The 25504-nt window shown below is 40.8% G+C and overlaps 1 protein-coding gene across 3 annotated transcripts in view; it reads left to right on the top strand.

Annotated features, from left to right (window-relative positions):
• DCLK1 (doublecortin like kinase 1) overlaps window positions 1-25504 on the top strand; it is a 1175807-nt gene that overhangs the window by 155683 nt on the left and 994620 nt on the right. For all 3 annotated transcript variants that reach the window (XM_085621707.1, XM_085621706.1, XM_085621708.1), the window contains exon 3: window positions 8441-8787. In XM_085621707.1, the coding sequence (XP_085477833.1) occupies window positions 8441-8787 (347 nt within the window). The remainder of the gene's footprint in view (window positions 1-8440; window positions 8788-25504) is intronic.

Below are 25504 nucleotides of genomic sequence, written 5' to 3'. Positions count from 1 at the left end.
TGTTTGGTTAAGTGTGTTGGTGTGTGAGTGGCTGTATGGAGGAGTTTTCTCCTATCAGCGCCGGTCTGCAGAGAACTGCACTGGCAAGAGAGAAGGCAGTTGGTGCAATCACAAGTCTGTGGAGATGTAAGAGAGGCTGAGAAGGCAGGTGAGACCACAAACTTCCATTTTGCCTCCACACGCAAGTCTCTGGACACCCAGCCTTGGCAGGGGAAAAAGGGGAAGTGAGAACTTCCTCTTGTGATGTCAGAATAGTGGATAACTATGTTGGTTACTCACTGTTGTGACGCCACTGCAGTGAATAACTGGATTCCAATCTGGTTACTCACAATAGATGCTTCTTATGGAAGTCATATACAAATATAAAATGTAGCTATTGAAGTTGAGTTGGGGCATCATTATGCACAGATAAAAAGAAAATCACTACTCTTGTGTAATCATGTGTTACTACTGAGTTGTGACATCAATATGCCTTCTGTCAGAGCCAAAGCAGAGTGGGAAAGGAGGTCACTGACGAGAAGTACAATATCTGTCACAACATGGATTAATTAGTTTTTCATCGCTTCTTATGTTGTAATGTTTTTTGATTGATGGATTTCATCATGGGAAAGCAGGAATCTATTGGTATTTGGGGACACATTCTATCCCACAGATGGTTTTGGAAGTGATCTAATGTTGGGGCCTTTCTCAACTGCCTGACCAAGTCAGATGTGTTCTGCTGACAATCTTGCACTTCTAACCCTAAATTCTGCTTCCACCCAGTACCATTTTAATTGGATTTATTTTTGGTAACAGGAATCCATTACAGAAATATTGCAGAGAAATACTGTACTCATTTTTTTAACCCTATGCAACATTTAAAAAAAAATGTTTATTCTAGATGAAAATAGTACCTCGCTTACGGGTAATGGAAAAGCGTCACAGAGACTATTAGTGATAGCAAAAGTTATGACAGTATTGAAAACACAATTACTATACTGCCTTCTGGAACATACATTGTTAATATTATACACACATTTATATGTTGTTTTTACCTATTTGCCTACTTTATATTTTTGCACATTTTAACTTTAATAAGTGGCATATGGTCTCTCCATCACATGAGCTGCCTAACAAGAATTATTGTTGACAGCACTGTGTCCACAAGTTAATTTTTTCTATAGTATATTCCTAAAAGAAAAGACAAATGTATTATCCTGTGTACAGTTACAGCCATAGCACTTGCTTGCAAGTATATAGCTTTTCTGCTCCTTGCTCACACTCAATCAATCAATCAATCTGCATTTGTAGATCACACACTGTCACCCCTGGGGGCATCTAGGTGCTGAGGTGCCGTGTCTCAGTCAAAAAGCCAGGTCTTGAGACTCTTTCTCAGCCAGGAAAGGGCTGTATGGAGGTGGAGGGGTAGGGCGTTTCAGGTCTTGGTGATGATGTAGGAGAAGGAGCTGCCCCGATGCGGCTGCGATGGATGCTTGGGGTGTATATAAGGGCGAGTGGGGTGGATCCCTGGTGTCTGCGGGTAGGTGGAGTTTCAGTTGGTTGTTGATGTAGTCAAGTCCTTGGTTGTGTAGAGCTTTGTAGGCGTGTGTGAAGATCTTGAAATAGCATCTTTTCTGGATGGGGAGCCAGTGGAAGTTTCTGAGGTGGGGGGTGATGTGGGACCTTTTGGGGAGGTCCAGGTGAGTCTGGCTGTGGTGTTCTGTATGGTTTGGAGTCTTTTGTTGATTTGGGTGTAGATTCTGGCTACATAGCATTGCCGTAGTCCAGGCGGCTGGTGACAAGGGCCTGCGAGACGGTCTTCCTGATGTTGATGGCGATCCATCTGAAGATTCTGCGGAACATGGGGAGATTGTGGAAGCACTCGGAGGTGACTATGTCGACTTTCCATTTCACTGTTAGTTGGGTGTAAAGGATGATGCAGAGGTTGCATTCGTGGTCTGTCAGTGTGGGTGTTGGTCCGAGTTCTGCTGGCCACCATCTGTGGTCCCATACAGAGGTGTTCTTCCTGAAGATAAGCCCTTCTGTTTTGTCAGAGTTGCTCTTGAAGCAGCTGTCTCTCATCCATTTGGTTATGTCTGTCATGGTGCTGCGAAAGTTGGTTTGGCATTGGTAGGGTCTTCAGTGAGTGAGAAGATGAGTTGAGTGTCTTCGGCATAGGAGATTACGATGAGACCATGGGATCTGACGACATCTGCGAGGTGGTCTTCTAGATGTTGAATAGGGTGAGCCTGAGGGATTATCCTTGGGGTATGCCATAGTTGATGTCCCTGGGTGCAGAGGAGAAGGGAGGCAGTTGGATGCTCTGTGTGTATACTAAGAGGAAGGAAGTGATCCATTTGAGGGCATTCTGCTGTATGCCGGCGGTGTGGAGTCTATAAATGAGGGTGTGGTGGGAGACAGTAATAAACGTATCAGAGAGGTCGAGGAGGATCAGAGCCACAATTTCTCCGTGGTCGAGGAAAGATCTGATGTCATCTGTGGCGGCAATAAGGGCGGTTTCAGTGCTGTTTGGCACAGAATCCTGATTGCTAGGCATTGAGTAGTTGGTTGAGTTCTAAGAATTTTGGTGAGCTGTTGGTTGATGGCTTTCTCGAGTACTTTGGCTGGGAAGGGAAGTAGGAAGATTGGTCGGCAAATTTTGAGTTCGCTGGGGTCGGCCGAGGGCTTTTTTAGGAGCAGTCTGACCTCTGCATGCTTCCATCCATTTGGAAACGTTGCTCTGGAGATAGAGGTGTTGAGGATGCTGGTGAGCTCTGTGCTGATAGGGTTGGATCCAAGGTTGAAGAGATGGTGGGTCTTTAACATAAGAAAGGTACCCTCTAAACAGCACAATTTTAGATCTAATACAAAGGGGGAAGCAGAGCAATGATTATAAATGAAATGGCCTACTGCACCTTCATTATTTGTTCAAAGGCTAGAAATAGCTCTTAAAGGTGGCCATGTATTATATGTAATGAGTCTAACATTGTGTCATGCTCATACCTTTTTAATTAATTAATTTAGTTGTTTATTTAAATACTAATTTATTTGATTAGCAATCTTTCTATACATTTTACTTTTCTAAATTAATTTGTCCTTAAAACAATATGTGAATACATACAATATATACAGTGCTGTACAATGTGCTCAATCATATATAATGCCTATTCTTAACAATGTATGCAAAACATCAAAACCTCAACTTGTTTTCATACCCCCATCCATTAAACTCCACTATCTCCTCTACACACATACACACTCATACACTCATTGTGATCATTTACACCTGCCTCAACCTATAAATACAGTCACTATCCTAGAACATCAGGAAAATAGCAGTTTTCTTTCTTCAGCCATTACTGTGTTGTAGGTTGGGGTCTTTGTGTTCCGTCTACGTATGTTTCGGTGGTAAATATGTTACAAGGCCACCTTCTTCAGGACCACCAAGGGTGACAATTCGTTATTGGTGGAACAACAAAATGGGGGTATCTTAGAGTTCTTAGATGTTCCTACTGGAGCTTGCAACATGTACAGTACCAGCAACCAGATATTTTTATATTCGTCCAGTCGGCTTAGAAGTAAAATATATGTAGGTGTTTATTATATTCATATCCAATAAGAGTAGTACAAAGCATATTTTTCTATGCTAAGGGAATGACATCACTCGATTTGTACCATCCAAATAATCAGTGGTTTGTATGAGGGAAGCCTGTTTGGTGTCTGTTCATGTGCAGTACCAGCAGTGTGTGTTAAAGTAGCTTTCAGGTCTGCTTCTCCTGCTGTACTGGTTTATGTGTGAGTGAGGTTTCCACCTGATGTTACATATTATGTGCGAAAGGGACGCTTGAACTCTTTGTGCATCGTCAGGGGCACTTGCAGTGTTACTACCCATATTGGTCTGCTGTAACCATTAAGGGACCTTCAAAACCTCATCCTTTCCATGTAGCATATGGAATGGGTATATTGTCTACAATTTGAACTTGCACTATTTGTGTAACCCTGAGTAATAGATCAAAGGCCTGAGCTTAGACGATCTTTGCAACCCCGTGAGTTGACATCTGAGCCTGCAGCCTCTATATATGTGACTTAAGGGATAACTCCCTGTGTGAAGCTTGAGCTCAATTTAAGATCTGAGTAACCACAGGCATTGCAGTGCTGTTAAAAGCTTGAATGCCTAGGCCTTGATTTGTATTAACAAAGCTCAGTTTTCTAAAGTTAGAGGCCGTGACGACTATACAGATCCGAACTAGTTTTATCGCAAAACAGTGTAGAGCACTTGGTTGTTAAAGAAAAATGCACATTTAGCATAAAATGTTTATGAATGGCTTTTTTACAAAATAAAATCTTTAATACTTTCTTTATTTTAAGTTTACTGACACTCAAGTCTGTGTTCTATGTTTAACAAACTGTGGTTGTATTTCTTGTAAATTGATGGGCTCTAGCAAATTGTAGTCCTTTCCCTTACCATGGTATCCATATTAGGAACTACATCTTGAAGTCTTGGACATGTGTAATTTGTATCACTTATTAAACTGAAACACTTTGTCAGTTATGAACAATTATGTTTTACCAATGCTCCGAATCCTTCGCCTCGTCAAAGAATAAACTTTTGTAACAGTCTCTCTGTTACTCAAAATAGAGGTGGACATAATTTACCTTAACATTTTCCTAGCCATTGATACATTCTGAAGTCACTACAATTGGGTTTATCCCATGTAATCTCAGATAACCTAAACCTCCGTTCAATCACCACCCCCTTTTGTACCGCTTTGTTCGCCATAAGTTGGCAGGGTATGCTCAGACGTGAGTCCCTTGCTCACTTTGCCACTGGATTCAAGCAAGCCTGGCTGAAGACGGCTGAAATGCCAGAAACCGGTCCTAGGAAGCTTGTTTCCGGTCCAGGGAAGGCATGGCTTGGCAGTTCGGGCTGGACTGTTCCCATGAGGCACAGGGTAATACTGATTTGCATATGGCCATGTCTGAACTGGGGTGGCAGAGTGGGCTAAAGAATGGTGATGGATCAAACCCAGATCTGTTGACTGGGTGTGAGTGTTTGATTGGTTCTGATGCTCTGTCCATCACCACCCCCTTTTGTACCATTCTGAGGGTATGGCAGCACCACTTAGGGCCCTCACTTGGATCAGCATGGACTACAGAAAGGACAATGACAGTATTGGTCTTGCAATTGAACCCTTGGGCTTATTTACATTTTTATCTTGGCCGAACTCCAGTCTTTTCACCACCTGGGAAACAATATATATACTACTGATAGTATCTTAGCACTTTGTATTGTCTGAGTTATCTGTGCACCTGCAGCCCTGTGAACTGAATTATCAGTGCCTCCTGTGCATCATTGAAATGGGTCACAATTTGCACCCCTCTGTGCAACTGGTTTTCCTCAAGAGTGTAAACTATTTCTCCGGACAGGGCAGTGTTCTTCCCTCCAACATTTTCACTATCTCAATGCAATAAATGACTTCCAGCACATTTTGTACTTAAATCGCAGCCACCAACGCCAAAGAACCTGAAAATGCTCTTGGCTTACCTCGCTTGTTGTGCCCTGAATCTCCCTTTGACCTCATTCACTGGTCTCCTCAGTCACTTAATGCCTCTTTTGTTTTTTGTATTGAAGTGGCATTCACCAACTGAGGTTGGTCCCCCTATTTGCACAGCTTTATGCCCTTGTAAACCAGGGATAAAAGCTTCTTCAATTACTCACTGTTCGTGAATCAAATTTCAGTAAAGCATTTTATTCTTTATAATCATCAAATTTTCAACATTCAATCAAGGACATTCAAGGACTCAAATGTGTGCTTATGCATGACTATAAACTGTCCCATCCCAATGCATTTCGGGCTGGAATAGCCCTTCGTCAGAGGATAATAAATCTAGAAACAAAATAATACATGAGGGTCACAACATTGAGCCAACCGGCTCAATGTTAATAAACCTTTACATGTGTAACACATCTCACAAACCTTGGCATGTAGTGTAAGTTAAAAAACATACCAGGTCACTCATTGACTCTAGGTTAAACAGATCACCAAAATTACGGCCTCGGAGGTGTATGAGTGATTATAAGAATAAAATGCTTTACTGAAATTTGATTTACGAACAGTGAGTAATTGAAGAAACCTTCATCCCTGGTTACAAGGGAATCAAGCTGTGCAAATAGGGAGACGAACCCCAGTTGGGGAACGTCACTTCAATACATGGATTCCATGCACTCGATGATCAGAGAGTGAATCCTTTTGCATGCCACAAACCCCCCAAAAAATTGGATTATTTCCAGAAGGCAAGGAGTGCGTGAGCCCCCATAATATTGATCTGTTGTTATTTTGTCCACACACCCTGGAGAATCCACAAAGGAAGGGATCTCAGATTCCTTTGTCAGTTATTAACAATTATGTTTTACCAATGCTCCGAATCCTTCGACTCGTCAAAGAATTAACTTGTGTAACAGTCTCTGTGTTATTCAAAATAGAGGTGGACATAATTTGCATTAACATTTTCCTAGCCATTGATACAATTCTAAAGTCACTACAATTGGGCTTATTCCATGTAATCCTAGATAACCTGAACCTCCGTTCAATGTGCCAATTGGCGAGCATATTCTTGTTGAGCTTCTCTCAGAGCTACCTAACAAATACCTTCACCAAATTCACTCAACACAAACAAGCGAACCCCCTTTACCCTTTGACCCACTACTTCTAAGTTTGTTCAATATCCTCAGACCATATCCTTATCCAGATACCCATTACTGCACCCACATCTTTTCTACAAATACATAAAATTTCTCCAGATCAGGAGACACAAAAAAAGTCAATGTATCTGAAATAAATGTACTGTTGCCTGGCTAACGGTCTCAATTACAGCTCTATCACACAGGAAACCTTTCCTTTAATTGTCTGGTGAGACGGATGGCTTGTTGTTATGTGCCACATCACCCTGCCCACATATTTTTCTTACTATACAGTAAGGTTTATATAAAGAGTTCAGGGAGGCATCCAATGCCGTTTTGACACCACTGAATTGGCTCTGATGGTGATAACTTCACACCACCCAGCACCATTATATAGTTCTCAAACTAAGAAGGTTTTTGTATCTAACTTACAAGGTTAAAAATACATTTTCCTCAGTTCCTAGAGGAAAATATTGACATGGCCAGTAGGGAAACTGTGGTTTTGCCTTAACAGGTCCTATAGGTGCTTGTCAAAGTTGGATTGAATGTGTATGTCGATCACCAATTTGTTGTGTATTAGAACTCTGGGGGGAGCTATTTGAATGTGGGTTCCATTGGTACCATGGAGCTGATGGAAGGAGGGCATGTGCTTGCCACTGCTTGCTGCTCTTTTGCTTATCTTTGTCTTTTCATGAATAAATATACTTGATCCTAAGGAGACATCAAGAACGTATCATTATAAATTGTCAATAATTTATATTTCACAGCAGCAGGTTGATACAACCCATCTTAAGCAGTTTTTAGACAAACTCCTGATCCCGTGGCTCACAAACGGCCAATCTCAGAAGTTGGTTATCAAATTCTCTATTGAGGAAATAGATAACGTGGTGAAATCCTTATCCAATGGCAGATCAGCAGGGGAAGATGGTATTCCAGCAGAACTATATAAAGAATTTGCACCAATCATAAGTATTGAAATTCTAAAACTCGCAAACCACATACTGGCAAGAGGTGCGCCCCTCCCCCCATCGTTTCGTACAGCTGTAGTAATTAGCTTTTTTGAAAAAAAAGAGAAGAATAAGGAAAATAATAACTCTTACAGGCGAATCAGTCTCTTAAATGTAGACTATAAGATTTTCACTAAGCTTTTAACCAATCACCGTATTTCTGAAATAAGGTGATTGGTTAAAAGTGGTGCATTCCTGTACTGCCTAGCGCTAATGGTGCAAGGGTGCTTCCATTGCAGGCAGGATTGTTTTTGTGCAGAAGGGGCACCTTCCTGCACAAAAACAATCCAGAGAGGCATTTTTCTCTATGTGTGCTGAATGCAGCAAACATGGAAAGAGAAACAAAACTAGGAGGAATACAAATATTTCCCCTTGTTATGCCTGGTCTGGGGAGATGTAAAGTTTTGGCGCTGTCCCAGATTTATGTGAGTAAGTAAATCTGAGACAGCGTCAAAATCGATGAGTGCTGTGTGGGAAAACCCATTGTAGCACCCATGGTACACCTCCTTGACGCAGAGTAGTGACTTCCGCTGCTTTGTCTTACTCCATATTTCTGAGGCCATTCAAAGCAACACAGAGTGGCCTCATATATATTAATGAGAGGATTACGCCACCGATTCATCAAAATAATGTGACCCTCCGGCAAAGCAAGCCTCTCATAAATAAGCTCCTTGACTTTAAGTTGAAGGAATCTAAGTATGCTGTAGCCTTACAGATGTCTTTCAACTATAGCTTTATTTTAAGGCAATATTTTGTCTCTTTATGTTTGCAGGTGAAAGTTACGTATGTGGATCAATAGAACCATTTAAAAAATTGGACTACACAAAGAATGTAAACCCAAACTGGTCTGTGAATGTAAAGGCAACCACTTCCCCTCGTGCCAGTCCTCCTGTGGCAGCTTCAAAGCCTGGACCTTCGGAAACTAAGGAGGGTAAAGATTTCATCAGGCCCAAGCTACTTACAATTATTCGGAGTGGTGTGAAACCCCGTAAAGCTGTGCGGATCCTCCTTAACAAGAAGACGGCACACTCGTTTGAGCAGGTCCTCAGTGACATCACCGACGCCATCAAGCTAGACTCAGGAGTGGTGAAGCGCCTCTACACGCTGGATGGGAAGCAGGTAAGGTTTTGAGCTTAGATATTGGTCCCATTGAATACAGTTAAAATGTGCTCATATGCATGTTTTCATTGTTCAATAGAATTGTTGAATCTGCCGCAAGAAACACATTTGATATTGGGTATTGATAAAATTGTGATTTTTTTTGTCAAGTGGCGTCAGAGTGCTTAAATTGTGTACGATCATGCAATGCAAGGCTCAGCCAGACATCCATCGGTTTGAGTGCTCACCTGGCAAAGTGTTGCTCATGGGTGAGTTATGGTTTGCTAAATAACTAAGATTCGTGACTGTTCATTGCTTGCACTGCATGGTTGAAATCTTGTCGACACTGACGTTTCTTGAATGATTTGCATATTGTATGGTCCATATTTGCATTTAGGTGCTGTGGAGTATTTAGTGAATTCAAGTAACATTTCTTTTCTTATACCTGTAGATGGGGCAGCTCCCCTTTAATTGTTCCTCACCAAATTTCACACTTTTTATGCTTTTGGTAGTTGTATAGCCATTGCCGTGCCATTTCATATTATGTTTAGGGGTGGGCGGGATTTTTAATTCCACCAGTGGAATCGGGGGAACATAGTAATTCTGAGTTACTCACTCTTACTAATAAGTTACGCCACTCCATTCAGCCGGTGGAATTTATGAGCACTGGAAAAGTATAACTGTCTGTGAAGCTCCAATCAATGGCCTTTAGCGGAGGCAGAGGGCGGTGCATGAGTTAGAACACACCATACAGTTAAGAGTAGGCGGCAGAGATATAGATTGTCTTCACAGGAGGAGCTGCAGGGGAAGAGTGAGTACAATGGTGGCAAGAGACCAAGACCCTGAGTGACCTCCCTCCATAGGAACCAGGAAAGAGCCTGTACCCGCTATAAGACAATCTGCTTATTTATGAATGAGGGCAAAAAAAAACGAAAAGAGAACCCTCAGTGATAGCCTGAGGAGGCCGGTAGGTGAGTCACATTGGGGTACGACAGAAGGGCGGGAAAGAACACTGGCGAGGATCGCACATATCTCTGGGGAGTTAGAATCTCAGTAAGCGCTGGGGGCTGGTAACAGTTCATTTTAAACTAGATGTGCTGCTGGTTTTGGTTTATGGTTTTTTTGGGTGGTGCGAACAGGAGACAGTTTGTCTGGTCCCGTGGTATGTTTGTGTCTCGTTGTTAGAAGTTGTAGTATATATGTTCATTGTTCTGCTGATGGAGGGATCATCTCCCAATATCCTTGCAGTCTGCTGGGTGAGATTTAATTTTTCGGTGGGCCTAGAGGTCTAGATTATCAGTACATCTAGGATGCAGGTGGGAAGTTGGGGTCTCTATCGTTGGAGTGATGGTAAAGTGCAGTGAGTCTTCTAATCTTACCTTGCGGGTTTCTTGTGTGGGGATCTGTATTCTTGAATGTGTTGCAGGTGCGCAGGTATTGCATATCCCACCATCACTTTCTGGCTAGTGGAGTTGATCAGCATATATTTAAAATAATGGGGGTTGAGCTGTGAATAACTGATGATCTCTCTGGGGATCGATTCACCTCTGCTTGCTTTACTGCTTGCTCTCCTGAATAAGCAAGAAGTAAACCTTCACGACTGGTGTGCATTACTACAGGATGAAATGGGTCTCTCGCCAACTATTCTAGACTGAAAGTTGTATAGGGGAATGCAGATGCTGTAAATGAAAACAATTAACGTTTCTGTGGCCCCTTTGTGGCTCCGGTGATATCTTCTTCATTTAACAAATTTACTAAATAAAATACAATTTCATTGTCCAGCACACACCTAATATGCTCTTTCTCTCTTAACAAGTGCCTGATGCCTTTCTGATATCACTTGTTTTGGGACTACGTTTTTTAGTCTGCGGTATTATTGTTCTTTTTCTGTGTCCATGGTTTTAAATCAGCTTGTTGATGTTCACTCTGTAGTTGATTGTTCAATGTAATCCCATGTGTACTCAGACTTGTGGTGTTTTTCGGGCCAATTCCCACAATTCGGAAGAGCAAAAGGACTCATTTTCCCAGAATGAAGTGAGGAAAGATGATGATGTAATAAGAAGTAAGGGGGCAACAAGGTTCTCGTAGTTTCTTTATTAAGATAGCGATTCCATGAAACCACCAGGCACATGCATCAACCACAAAACCGGTCGCAAACGGGCAGATTCTGCCCCTTTGCGACCGGTATTTTTGCATTTGGGATGCATCATCCCAAATGCAAAAATCGCAATTTAAGGAATCTCAAAATAGCGATTCCTTAAATTGCGATTGCATTTAAGGAATCTCAAATTGAGATTCCTTAAATGCAATGCATTAAAGTGTAAAAAATAGCGATTTCGCTATTAGCGGGAGCAAATTACCATGAAGCTGGACTTCATGGTAATTTGCTAAAACTTAGAAAAAAGCAATTTGTTGCTTTTTTCTAAGTTTCATATTGCACACACACATGCCCTTAGAGCATGTGTGTATGCAACATTTGTGCAGAGATCACATACATGGGTGCAATAGGGTGTCATTTTGACACCCTTGCACCATAGAAATTTCGGGAGCAATTTGCACGTATCTACTGGTACTCGCCAATTGCTCCCGCAATCTCCAATTCATTCCTATTGGCCTGGAGGCCCATAGGAATGAATGGGAAGACAATCCTTAATTGCGACTCGCAATTTGCGAGTCGCAATTAAGGAATTTGTGGGAATCGCTATTTCTTTAGCGATTCCTACATGCATAGTGTTTTGCTATTCCTTAATTGCGATTCCTTAATAATCGCAATTAAGGAATCGCAAAACCCTATGTTGATGCATGTGGCAGCACATCTTTTGATCTTGACTAACCACATGTTTCAATGTGACGCACTGCATCAAAAACAGGTTGAGCTATGCCAAAAGGAAATGTAGTACTACACACATTTGAATTTTCCAATATGAGATCATCACAGTAATGCTGAGACAGTGGGCTTACACAGTTCTGATTAATGGAGAAATCTACATCTTAATATGTAGCAGCATTTGTTTTATCACAGTTTCAGGGTCAATATGAAAGAATTCAGTCCAATTAGAGGGAAAATGTTTCAGGACAATGGTGTAATGTAGTAAGATAAGAGAGCTGTAACTACCAGGCTCTGTCCAAGTTTTAAATCTTACCATACTTACTCTAGCAAGACAATTACAACAATGTAATAAGAATATCAAGAGGGGGAAAGTTTGTGTTTTCCTTTGATGTAATAGGAAAGCTTTTGCAAGTGTTAAGCTAGCAGAAGCATGGAATTTCAACACTGGAAAAATACTCAACAGTACCTTATTTCAAAGGAAGCCTATGACATTGTGCTAGTTTCTAGCTGTATTGTCTTAGAGTGCATATATATATATATAATACTTTTGAGAGTTATAAGGTGTTAAACAATTTAGTATCAATCTTATCATTTTTTTGTTGATTCACTGTTCTGATAACATTTTCTACACTCTTTAACTTGTGCTTCAGCAATATTTCATCATCAACTTGATTTAGGACGTGATTTAGAGTTTGGAGCACATGCCACCAAAGTGTCCTCTAAAATTCAATTTTGCTCACCCTATCCAGGGTCAGGAGGGCCTTCAGTTTTCCGTCAAAGGAGCCCCTGTTGACTCTGTCAATAGAAAACATCTTCCAATAGCCTGACAGAGTAAGGTTATTACATTATTACCTGCTTAGGGCAGATGGTGTGATGTCCTTTATTTTCTGTCCATCATTGCCTTGTGCTGAGGGACAGAAAAAGGCAATTGCTGATCCCCTTCATGCAGGTGATATAATCTTCTCACTTTGGGAGTTTGTTTTTTCTGAAAAAGTGCACAGCTGTCAAAACTGATGGCGCTTGGTACCAATGTTTTTGCACTTTGACATGAACCACCATGGTGGAGGTTCCTGTCAAGGTACAGAGATCACCTCTGGGTCTACGGTAATCTCTAAATTTAGCAGGTGGTATTGATTCAAGGTTGAAGCTAATGTTCTCTGCCACCCTGACAGATGGAGTGCCGTCCGCAAAAGTTTTAGATCTGATTCTTAATTTTAATCATGCTTAATCAGACTGGTAATTTTTGTTTTTGTTTAGTCATTAAAATCACATTTTGTATAGAGACATCCAAGAAAAGGAATGCACACTATTGAGTATGAGGTAAAAGACATGAGAAAGGAATAGACCGAGGGAGTGTAAATACGAGTCAGATCACAAAACCTTTGACAGGGAGATCCAAAGAGTACATGTACTACCATTATTGGGAGAGGGCAGTAACTAGTGATGTAGTAAAACAAACAGTATATGCCTGTAAAATACATCTTATTGAATTGTGAGACTTGTTTTGATCACGGTTTCAAGTGTTTGTACATTTAGACACTCTTTTCTACTGTGGCAGTAGACAGGATCAACCTACGAATGTCACGCATGATGCAGTGATTGAGGGTTTCAGTACACCCCCACCGTCAGACCGCTCAGTGGGTTTCCCAGAGAGCCTAGTTCCACTGACTGTTAATGGTGAAGCCCTCTGCCTGTAAGCAATTTAAATCCACTCCCACTACCAGAGAACAGGAATTATGATTGAAAACGTTCAGATATTTCAGAACAGTAGCTAGAAGATAATACACAAATTTCTTTTGGGTTATGGAAAGCAGTAAGAAGACAATTCTTAACTTGTAAGGTAATCTATTAAAAAATTAGAAGAATTTGTTATTGCTCTCCATGCTTTCTTCTAAAATCTGTGCACACCTCTCGATGATACAAGTGCTACAACTAGCTATAGTAACATCTAGCAGCCAGACACCTAATATTGTTTGTTCACATTGCAAGTCTAGATTTATGAATTATTTTAGAAGCTTCTGATGGATGCCTATGTGAGTTTTTACGCTTTGATACTCCTTGTCAAAACTAAATAATATACGTATTATTAACAATTGCCTTTAAAGTGCCGCTTTGTTTCTTTCAAATAAAAAAGGGGAAAATATAATACAAACTGTTATATCTTCATAGCGTGTAATGGACAACTTCCTACAACATATGTTCCAAATGACTAAAGCAAGAGACATACCCCAGAACTGTAGTATTACCAAATGAAAATTGTATTGAATTTACCTAACCTAAAAGATACTGCCTACTGACAATTTGATGTTATGTAACATATCACAATGGACAAGGGAGCACCTACGTTCCAAGTAACTACGCCAAATTCTTAGATTTGTATTATGTGTAAAGAGAATCGCTCTGTTTTAGACATTCTGTTGACCAAGTCAAGACTTGCCATATTGTCCATTTCATACAATATATATCTATAAACTCTCAAAATTGAAATGTTAGCTCTACAACAGAATTGTTTTTAATCTGTACACTATTGGCTCCCCCATTCAGCAAGTGTAACTAGTATTCTATATGGCTTGTTATGTTGGACGGCACACTGATTTCCGAACCTGATGGTTTTTGCACTTATGCACTCTGTTTTTTGATTCACGTATTGATTTTGCATCAAGCAGGCAATGACACGTGCTTTGAATTTTCTGCTTTTGTGCTCCCATTGCATTTCATTCATTCATGTAATTGAGTGCACATATTTAATTTTTAATGCATGTTTCATTTTGTGTCAATTGCACATGTTTAACATATAATGCTTACTGTATTATGGGTTAATAGTGTACCAATTGCTCATGTACAGTGTATTAGTATGAATTATATATAGGAGATTTTAGTGAATATAAAACAGAATTCACATGCACAATCTTTCATTTTGCATCATTAATCACAAGGTCTAGTTTAAAAAACATAATAATTAGAAAATGACATTTAAATCTGATTCATACCGAACTTCGGGTGGAGACATCTTGAGCTTTTCTTGGGAGGTTTGTTTGAGCTGTGTACTGCAAGCACCTTCAGTGAAGGCCACGGGTTCTCAGAGCTAGTCCTTATCTGCATATGTTTCAGCTTGGGAACACCATAACAGAAACATACTGCGACCTTCTCAAAGCTCAGTAGCTGATTGGAGGGGGGTTAGAGCCCGCTTAAGAAATGTAGATGGACACTGGTGCTAAAAATGTGTCTGGGAGTTTTAGCTAGGGGATGACACGGGTGTCATCATTCAACATCCAATGCTTTGATTTAATGAAAACGTTGTAATTCTTTTTAACATTTTGTTTAATAACCTATTATATTGCCACTATTATGTTTATTTTCATAGTTACCTCTTTTCATACATTATGGGCCAGAATAGGGCCTTCAATTTTTAAGAAAACCTTTAAAACATTTAGTGTGGATTTCTTGTGTGTGTTTATTTTGAAGTCTTACATTACTGATCGTTGCACTATATGCACCATCCTCAAGTAAAATATGGGTGGTTCATGGGTTTCAGTCAGCACTGTGGCTTGGATTGGTAAATTGGCAAACCTGCAATTAGTCAGAGGGTTTAGTGTGTCTACAACTTCTTTGTATTCACTGGTGACTCTGCAAAAATGTATCAGCTAGTTTCAGCCATTTGCAGCAATAATATATTTTAGGTCTTTAGGTTGCCACTGTGTGGGTATAGTTAGGTTACAGTTTCCATAGAAAGACCATTTATCATTTGTTTAATAACTTTGTCACCATGTTACTATTTTGCATAATCCTTTCTGAAAAGAAAGTTCATTAACCTGCTCTCCTTCGTGAAACATTCACACTGATCTGTCAAGTGAGAACCAGGAAATGGGGGCTCCCAAAAGTATGATTTCCCATGTTAATTGTTATGGGAAATATTGTTCTCCAATGCAGAAGAAAATGGCTCACAGAGTTATACCAGGTTTGGCCAAAAGTTAGAACTTCACTCAGAACGTGTGCTTCTTGTGATTTAGTGTAAATCTGTTCAGTCTTTTTCATGAGATTCGTATTTAAAAAGGGGCCCCCAGGTTGGGCATGAAGGAGTTAATCCTCAAAAACATTGGTTATATCTAGGCGGCTGACCCATGGAAGTTCCATGACAACCCCATGGTACCAAAAAGGAAGTCTTTCGTTTAGGTTGGCTGAGGGAGCTCTTTCTCTCGTTGGTCATTTTGGTACCACAGTACAAGTAGTGCAGGTCCAAATGCTCTGGTTGACTGGCTGCAATACTGAAAAAAAAAATCGTGGTCGCCATTAAATGAATCAGGGACTAATTTCCAGAGTCCTGAAAAAACAAATGAAAGACCACATTAGGAAGAAGAGTAGGCATACCCTGACCCCCAACGCCACGTTGAGGTGTGTCCAAAAGAGACCCTCCCTCAAGTCCAGCAGAAAAATAATAATATCAGATTGGTGTTGCCACAGTATTAGCACCCAGTACCACAATACCCTGCATTGCACCCTACTTGGTACGGTGGTACTAGAAAAAAACATTTACAACAATTACAATGGTGTGGTCATAGACCAGAATCTGAGGCCAACTGCCATTGTACAGGCCATAGACTGTGCGCAGTATGGGTCGGCTGCCTGCAGTGGGTTGGGCGTAGGGACAGCACACTGCTAAAGGCTTTGCGCAATGAGAAATTGGGTGCTTCAGGTGGGTTGGATGCTGGCCTGGCAACATGCCAGGCTTTGCAGCCAACCTTAGCTGTACACAGCCGAATGCCATGTGTAGCAGGGGTTGGAAACACCATGGCAGTTTGGATACAGGATGTTATCAATGATGTCATTTAGCATGCCATGAGTGATGTAAAATCTGAGATCATAAGCAGTGTATTAGTGCATGAAAGAGACACATGTTATAGTTAGTCCAAGACTGTTTTAGTCTTTACACATTAGTTCTTATCTCACTGGAACATTAAAAAACCTTTGTTTTTTCAGTGAATATAAGTATCATTCATTCCTGTTTGAAAATAAGATATGTACAACACACCCACACCTACACTGACTGGTCCACTCTCACTAAACAACACAAATAATTTTTAAAGTAACATTTGAATGGATGAACAATTAAAGAACTTGTGTGAGTTGCAATCTGCTAACCTGGTGTCGGCACTATCAAGGTGCAGGTAATTTCTGCACTTTAGCATACTGAATTTTCTGAAGTATACACAAATAGTTATGAATGGTTTGATATGAGTGATAAGGAGCAGTTCTTATCAAGCTTAATCAACTCTGTAAGGGCCATTCCATAAGAGACAAGCTCAGGGGTTGTCAAAATCCTAATTCAGTACCTTAGAATTTTAAGTTAAACAATATAGTCCAGTTTATGGATGTTCAGATCCCATCTCAGTGGAAGAATAGGTACATTTAGTGGTGACCTTAAATAAAAAAAAATTGTTCTTGTTAATAGAGTAATGTTACTTTAGCCCCAAAGTTCCACCCTTTAAAGAGCCCCACCATATTCTGTTGCTCTATAGACCTCAAGGACCAGATATAATACCATACTTGAAGTGAGTCTATACTTTTCAGAATTGCTTTGGATCTGTGCTGTAGCAGTGATTTACTTTTCTTGAGCTGGGGCTTCCAGCATAATTTCTCTGAAAGCCTAACACCTAAATAATCTAAGCTCCTGACTCGCTTGATCAGTATCCCATCTACCTCCATTTTATTTTTAAAAGAATGGTGGGGGTTTGTTTTGCCAGCATTTATTTCAAGGTCTCGATGTGTGGAAAACTTCTGAAATTCACCCAGAAGAGCTTGGATACCCATATGGGTCATGACAGGAGTAGTGTGTCATCAGCACACATCAGCACAAGAGTGCTGAAGTTTGCTAATTTGGGGGCATCATGTTGACAGCCACTCACCCACCCTATCAGTCCATTGATAAACAGACAAAACAGTGTGAGGGCAAGAATGCAGCCCTTTCTAACCCCACAGTTGATGGGAATCTTATCGGTGAGGTCTCCTTGGATATTCCACCAAACGTGGCCAGCAGTGCCAGTGTGTAATTTAATTAAAAAATGTAAAAGATCTTCAGGGATATCGTATTGTCCGAACATCTCTCACAGATGTTCCTTGGAACTAGATCAAATGCGGACTGCAGATATTTCCAATATATAGTTGAAAACCGAAACACCTGGTTCATTGTGCTTGTTTTCTAGAGAAAACCTGCCTGCTGGAAGTAATATAATATCTGGTGATCTTTCATCCAAGTCTGGAGGCAGACAAGAGCATGCCTAGCAAAGATCTTTTTTGATGTATCCTTTGGGCTAATGATTCTATAATTCCCCAAATTATCTCTCTCTCCCTTCTTGTGTATGGGGATGATGATCGCTCCTCTCCAGAACTCAGGTATATTTTTTTTCCAACTACTGGATTAGTGAGGGCATTCAAATAAGGTATCCAGATTGCTACCTCAGAAAGAAACAGGTCGCCTGGTATGTTGTCGGGGTCAGAAGCTTTACCCGCTTCATTGAGTTTAAGACAACCTCAGTTTCTTTCTATGAAAGGAAGCACCCAGAAGGTGAATAATCAGGCAATAGCATCCCCATGGAACACATTTTTTGCTCAGTGTTATCTTGTGAAGTTGTGACACAGATTTCCTGCTCTTTATAAAGAGAAGTAAAATGAGCAACCCACTGTTTGGCGGGAACAGAAGGGTCAGGCTGGGTAGCACTCGGTGCCGAATGTGATAATTTTCCTAAAGGCTTGAGTCTCCTTTCTAGCCAAAGCTTCAGTGAGTTCCATCCACGGGGCCTCCTCCCTATCTCACTTTGTGACCCTTAGAGTTGACGTTTATCTTCCTGGCAATATTTAAATTCGATTTTTTCTCCCTTTCCTGTGGCATCAATTGACCCCATCCTGGCAAATTCTACACTCCTTTGAAAAGCAAGGCCAAGCTATGTCTAAACTGATTTTCAGTTCAGAACGGATCGTGAAAAATTATCTTTGAGTGGTAAAAAAGTCAGAATGATACCGAGCAAAATTTGTCCAATCAAAATCAAAAGTGTCCTCAGCATTAAAGAAATCAGTGACAGCTTGATAGATTCCACTGAATAAAAGATCATTATAAATTATGTCGCCCCATTTTACATTTCTAAGGTTGTTAGTATGTAATAATGGTGCTGTACAAGACTCGATTTCATGATCCTGGGGGGTAGGCACAATGTTGATAATAAAGTCGGCAACTTGGGCATTGTGATCGCTATTAGGGCGAAATATGACCTTCATATCACTTAGGAATGGCCACAATCTAAGGTCCAATAGAATATAGTCACTGTGAATAAAATATCTACCCTTCTTGAAAGTAGGAATACCTGGGTGGTCAGAGATGGAACATCCGTGGCTCGCTCTTAGACTATATTCTAAGGTCAGGTGAAAAAGCTGGCTCATGCTCTTTGACCACATTTTGACCAGGTTTGCCGATAGCTCTGGAATTCCCCACTCCTCATCCTCAGGAAATAGCAGGGACAAGAGCGTTTCGAATAGTTAAAAGTGAATATTACACAGTCCCCAGCTATAATCATGGGCAATTTTTGCTTTAAACAGTCAAGCAATAAACGAAGAAAGTGGAGTATTTGTGATGCCACATTTTCAGCAACAGAGCAAACATGAATATTGATCACCACAATGTGTCTGAAGTTTGATCTTGGAATGTTCTGAAAATATAGTTTAATAGCCAAGATATCCTTGGAGCCAGTGTCTAGTGTTTTAACGTGCAGAAAATTGTGGACGTATCCCAGATTAAAATTCCACCGAGGCTCATCCAGAGTTGGAAGGAGTAGCGTTGCTACAAAAAGTTAAATAGCTAGGTCTGTACTCGGGATGGGTTGCCCACGTTTCCTGTAATAAAATGATATGATGCTTATCAATAAATTTCCCCCGTTGCAAATCTAGGAGGCCTGATTCGATTCCTGTCAAATTCCAAGACATCAGTTTCACCAATTCAGCTGACTCAGCCCCAGGAACAATCGGCAACTGTGGATGAGGTGTAGATGCTAAAGGGCCACCACCCTCGTTTTCCCCTCTGACCAGTGGCTGAGGAGGATGCAGTTTGTTGATGTCAAAAGCCCCAAGTTTTTTTGTGGACAAGACCGGTGGTAAGACAGACACTCTTTTGCTTTCAGATAGAAATTCATTAGGGAGGTTGTTTTAAATGAGTAGAAGAACTACTATTGTAGGCATTACAGAGCTCTATGTGAATTAGACCATTCACTACAGCATTACTCATAAATTTCACACCAATACAATAAGTTCTCCTACACTTATTCACATATCTGGTTGTGATAACTATGAGCCAGATGTATGACCCACCAATTTGCTACTCGCAAATGGCGTCGCACTTGCGACTCACAAGTTGCGATGTGTAACGGTGTCTTAGACTCCGTTAGCGATTCCTAATGGGGTCACAAATTGCATGCCTCCTGCATATTAATGAGGCTGTCGCAATTTGCGACCCCATTAGGAATGGCTAGTACTCCCAGGGATGGTGGCCTGCTGGGGTCAGCAGACCACCATGTCTGGGACTGCTTTTAAATAAAGCAGTCATTTTTTTAAAAATGCAGGCCGTTTTCCTTAAAGGAAAACGGGATGCATTTAAAAAATAAAAAAACTTTTCAGTTTCATTTTTTTAAGGGCAGGCAGTGGCCACCAAATCTCTGATACTTCATCAATTTCTTGCTTTTCATCAACAAAGTCCATGCTACTTTAGAGTAAGTGGTAAGCAGACAAGAGTGCATCCTAGTGTGTCCGTTAAGGCTGAGGGAGTCCAGGAGGCAGCACCGTTACCAGCTTTGAGTGGTATGAGTGATGATATGGAAGCAGGATGTTTGCAAAGTCCTCCTGCCATGGGATCGGGGGGAGTGTCTAGAGGGAGTAGTACCATTGCTTCAAGCAAATATCGTTAGAGGTAATCAAAGAATAGTTTACCCACACCGCAGGCTGTACAAAACTATTGCGCAGGTCTTGACTCCTTTGCTTGGAGAAAAACAGCTCGAATACAGTTGGGCGAGAACTGGCAGAGCCACTAGCACACGGGGGACCCTCCTCTACATTCCGACTCAATAGCCTCTCCACAACAGTCGGGCGGAGGGGTGCGAGCAGGGGCTAGTATAGACGAACAACCAAGGTGTTGAAAGGTAGTCTGACCACAAAGTACAAGGAGAGGATGTGATGAGCCAAGGTGGGTGACCCTGCCCTGAGTATGGGACAGAGAGTCCCCTGGACACAACACACCACGTGAGGTGGAAGGGTGCTATTAGAACGGGGAACTCGGGTGCAGGCTCCCCTTCGCAGAGCAGCAGTTTAGGACAGCGAATCCCATGGACACAACACGGCTCCCTGAACGTCCTGTGCCGCTGGAGGTGGAGGGCAGTATAAGCGCGTAGTGTGGGGAAATCAGGCCCATAGTCTTGTTCTATGCAGCTTCATTATTATGACACAAACATTGAATTTGCATGTTTAATATCTTTAATTCTCTTGATCAGTTAACCCATTTTCTACTCTGTGTATTTGATCTATTATATATTATATGTTGCATATTTAAAATTTTCATGAATTTTAATGGTAAACTTTAAGTGCAGTTTTATGGACGCATTCTGAAATAATTGATTATTTGGCTAGTCAAGTACACACATTTCCTGTGGTTATCAGAGGAAAAGGAGCAACAGACAGCATCAGGACACTTCAAATCCTGGTTGGCTAGTGATTGCTTAGATTTAAACATTAAACATCAATCTATTAAAGTAAAAGCATAATATCGTTTGCATTTTAAATTTACATAGTAAGACCTTTTGCAGAGAATCATAGCAACTCATTAATCTTGAAACTCTAATTGCTCCACAATGGGATAATGAGAGTGCGTGTGTTCATTTTGCCAAGGGCAGCAAAACTGGTAAGGCCTGGGGTGGTGTAGTACAAAATAAACCGTATAAACCAGCAGCGGAATCTTTGGTAGCCAATGATATGAACATGTTGTTAGATCATTGTCTTCACTAACAGGAGTTCGTTAGGAAAACTAAAACAGAAGAGAGCAATTATGTTTCTGAACTTGGTTCACTGTGAATTGATATTTCTAAAGTAGTCTTATTTAATGTGAAAAACAATACTATTGTAATTCCTTTCTATTTTGCATTTGTATTTATTGATGTCTTATCTGTCTTATCCTTCTTTCCCTGTCTGAGTGATGTCAGGGAGATGTGAGTGATGCTTGTGGAATAGTTATTGTAATATTTAGTGTTCCACCAGTGCCAGTGAAAGGGCTCTTAGCAGAGCTACTGTCACATTGCTCTGGTGGGTGCTGCCTGGGTCTAGGACAAGATACACCCATCAGTTGTACTTGTTTCCTGAAGCCTGGATTGAACTAAGAAGAATAAAACCACTTTTAAACTTGCAGAATGTGCAACACATTGTGGCTGATGAGTGAAAGGGGACTTGGAACTCGACCGTTTATGCAGCTCACACCATGACGATGATGCGATGTAATGTGTGAAGTCATAAGTAGTGCGTGACGGGGGCACAAGCTGTAGTTCATTCACTAAAGAATAACTGTGGTATTTGTGTTTTTATACGTTAACTTTTCACATTCCAAAACATAACTTTTTTTTTTGTATTAACTTTATTTAGCATTTTCACAGTTTATCAAATATTTCCATGAAACATGTGCATATATCTAATTACATATAAATATGTAATACACATTTTATATGGACGGTCAATACAGCATTGTCATTCTGGGTAGGACATAAAGGTTAAGTTAAATACTATCGTGCCAGTATCTGCCTCATGCTCAGACCCTGAGTAGCGATGATGTATGCTACGACATTTCCCATTACATTAAACCATGCTCGCCGAGACTTAACCCGTACCCCAGTATGTATACTAGTGTACTGCAACAAGGGAGGTCACCATGCATGCCGGCACATTCTACCCAATTCCTGTTGGCTCAAGGCCTCGGCCTCGTTCTTGCTGTGCGGCGGGGTCAAAAAATATAACTTTAACGTCACTTTTAATAACTGTTGCTTTTTTTCAGTGAATATCTATCTATCTATCTATCTATCTATCTATCTATCTATCTATCTATCTATCTATCTATCTATCTATCTATCTATCTATCTATCTATCTATCTATCTATCTATCTATCTATCTATCTATCTATCTATCTGTCTATCTATCTGTCTGTCTGTCTGTCTGTCTGTCTGTCTGTCTGTCTGTCTGTCTGTCTATCTATCTGTCTGTCTGTCTGTCTGTCTATATATTTTGTGGCTGCAAATATTATATTGCAAATCCAGTTTTTACTATTTTGCAGAGAGAGTTACTTTACTCCCCTTTTATATATATATATATATATATATATATATATATATATATATATATGACAGATGTGACTACGTTTGAGTGTCAGTGAATATCAGTTCTCTCCATTCTGTCACACGTAACCAATAATAAGGCTTCAAAATAAATTAGCCTCCTTTTCTCCAAGTAGTTCATTCTGTGAAATACAGCCTGTGAGCACGTCTGTTCTCTTCCAGTGCTGGCACGCCGAATGCTGCCGAGTGCCTACACAGACCCTTTTGCGCCCTGCTGATAGGGTGCCTGAGTTAAGGGCAGATAGTTTTTGTTCAGGAAGGAATATCTTCCTGCACAAAAAGAATCCTTTGAGGGATATTCCTCTTTCCATGTGTGCTGCTAAAACGAGGAGAAATAAATATATTTCTATTCATTACATCTCTGTTGGTTAGGTGCACCATTTTGGCACAAACCCATATTTACAAGTCTGTGGATAATTGGGTTTGTCGAGAATACACGGGTGGATGCATCGGAATACTCATTCTACACCCATGTAATGACTACTAGATGCAAAGTAATGCAAGGCAGCGCTATGAGCAGCTTTGCTTCACTTTACTAAACCGCGCAAAGAAATGCAAATCAACTTTTCGTGGTGTAGTAAATGCCAACATGGATTTTGCATTGGGGCTGCACCACAAAAGTGATGCAACCCAGATGCAAAATAATGGTAAGTCCGGGCTTTGATTTATTTACACCCTAACACATGATATTGTTAAACCTGCTAACAGGTCCCTACATTGAAAATCTCACTGTGAAATGTATCCACCAAATCTCTCATACTTCACCAATTTCTTGTTCTCCATCAACAAAGTCCATACTACATGAGAGTAAGTCATGGGGGATATCTGCATGGTAGGTTCAGATTTGACTCTCCCATGGTGTGGAGACTACCATCCAGAGCTGGCACAAAGTTAGAAAACCAGGTCAAAAGCAACTTGTGGAATGGGAGACTCCAGTACTTTGCAGGAATAGGACCTGTGATGTCATAGGTGGGGAGTGGGGTATAGCTAAAGGGACAATCATGGAACTGTGTGGATGTGGGACAACAGGTAGCCCAGAATGGGTAAGAAAATTGGCAGGATAAGGTGATAAAAAGTAAGCCTTACAGACTGGCTTTAACAGGTATTTGGGAGTTTAGTGGGGATGGGAAGACACAAATATTTGATAGAAAGAGGAAAGGATGTGGGACACATAACTTTCTAGAAAGTGGTGTGGCTCTTGTAGAGATATTGGTATATGTTGGGATATGGGCAGTGATGCGGACAGGGCCAAAAACTTGATTAGGTGACAGTAGCGCTTTGGGAAGGCACACAGACATGGCATGGAGCAGACCAGAGGCAGGTGAAGATGGAAGGGCTCTGCAGGGTGCAAGATGATGGAAATAATTTGGCAGTAGGCAATGGTCGTACAAAGGAAAAGGGTAAATTAAGCTGCATAATGGAATGCTATCTGTCATTCTAGAGCAGTGCAATAGGCCAGAACATCAGAGTACAAATCAGGCCATCCCATATCATTGAAGTTGGACCTGCCATAACAAATGTACTTATCCTATAACTATTCCTACCCCTCCTGTTTGTCTTTCTCCCTGGAAGATCAGCTACCTATGTTGCCATTCTGTGAGAATCCTGAACCTTCCACCAAGATAGTCATAACTACAAACCCTTGACTAAGCCAGCAAGTGTTCCAGCTGACATAGCAGAGATTAGTAGAATTTCTGGTGATGACTGAACTCAAACATAACATTTGTTTCGAGGCCCAGCTAAAAAGCAGTTTAATACAATTATTATTTTTACCTATCTGTGAAGGGAGCATCACGATTGACTTAATCCACTATACATGCTACTCACAATTTCACACATTTTCCAATCATATCAAGCAGGCATTACATCAAATCCTCAGAATCTGAGAGCAAGTTAACATCTCTGCAAATAACAACACATTGTATTTTGCGGTTCAAGCTTCTGCGATTAACATTATGAAAGTTGTTCTCAGCATCTGGGACTATAGTCCCCATCCATCTAATACTCTTTCTTAGTTCTCCACAGTGCATTCTCTACCTTTTGAGTGCAGAGTTTATTTAACTCATAAGTTCCCTATTCTCAAGTCCCTCGTGCAAGTACTGCTTTAGAGTCTCTCAGTAGAAGAAGCCTTTTGTCCTGCAAACCTTTATTAACCACCAAATCCTTTTTCTGCAATTACTTTTACTCAACATGCCATACATAACACTCTTTAAGTTCCCCCAGTTTACATATTAGTTCAGTGTATGTTTCTGCCCAGAAAAGGCACCCTTCGCTATCCTGCTAAAGAGACCTCTCTAGGAGTTGAAATCTTGATCACCATTGTGTACGTTCACCGCAATGAGTATATAAGTATAGTATAGCTCTCACTCAGTACATAGTCGTTGTATGCACCCTGCTATGACTGCAGTGCACTCCTGACGTCTCTTGTCCAGTCACAGACTATGAGCTGCCCCCTTTCTTCCATGATCAATAGTTTCTTTCCCTCTCAGCCCCATTGTCTGC

This window comes from Triturus cristatus, chromosome 8 (assembly GCF_964204655.1).
Source record: "Triturus cristatus chromosome 8, aTriCri1.1, whole genome shotgun sequence".
Classification (NCBI taxonomy): Eukaryota; Metazoa; Chordata; class Amphibia; order Caudata; family Salamandridae; genus Triturus; species Triturus cristatus.
Note: the sequence above shows the minus strand (reverse complement) of the source record. Positions and strands in the feature narration are given on the sequence as shown.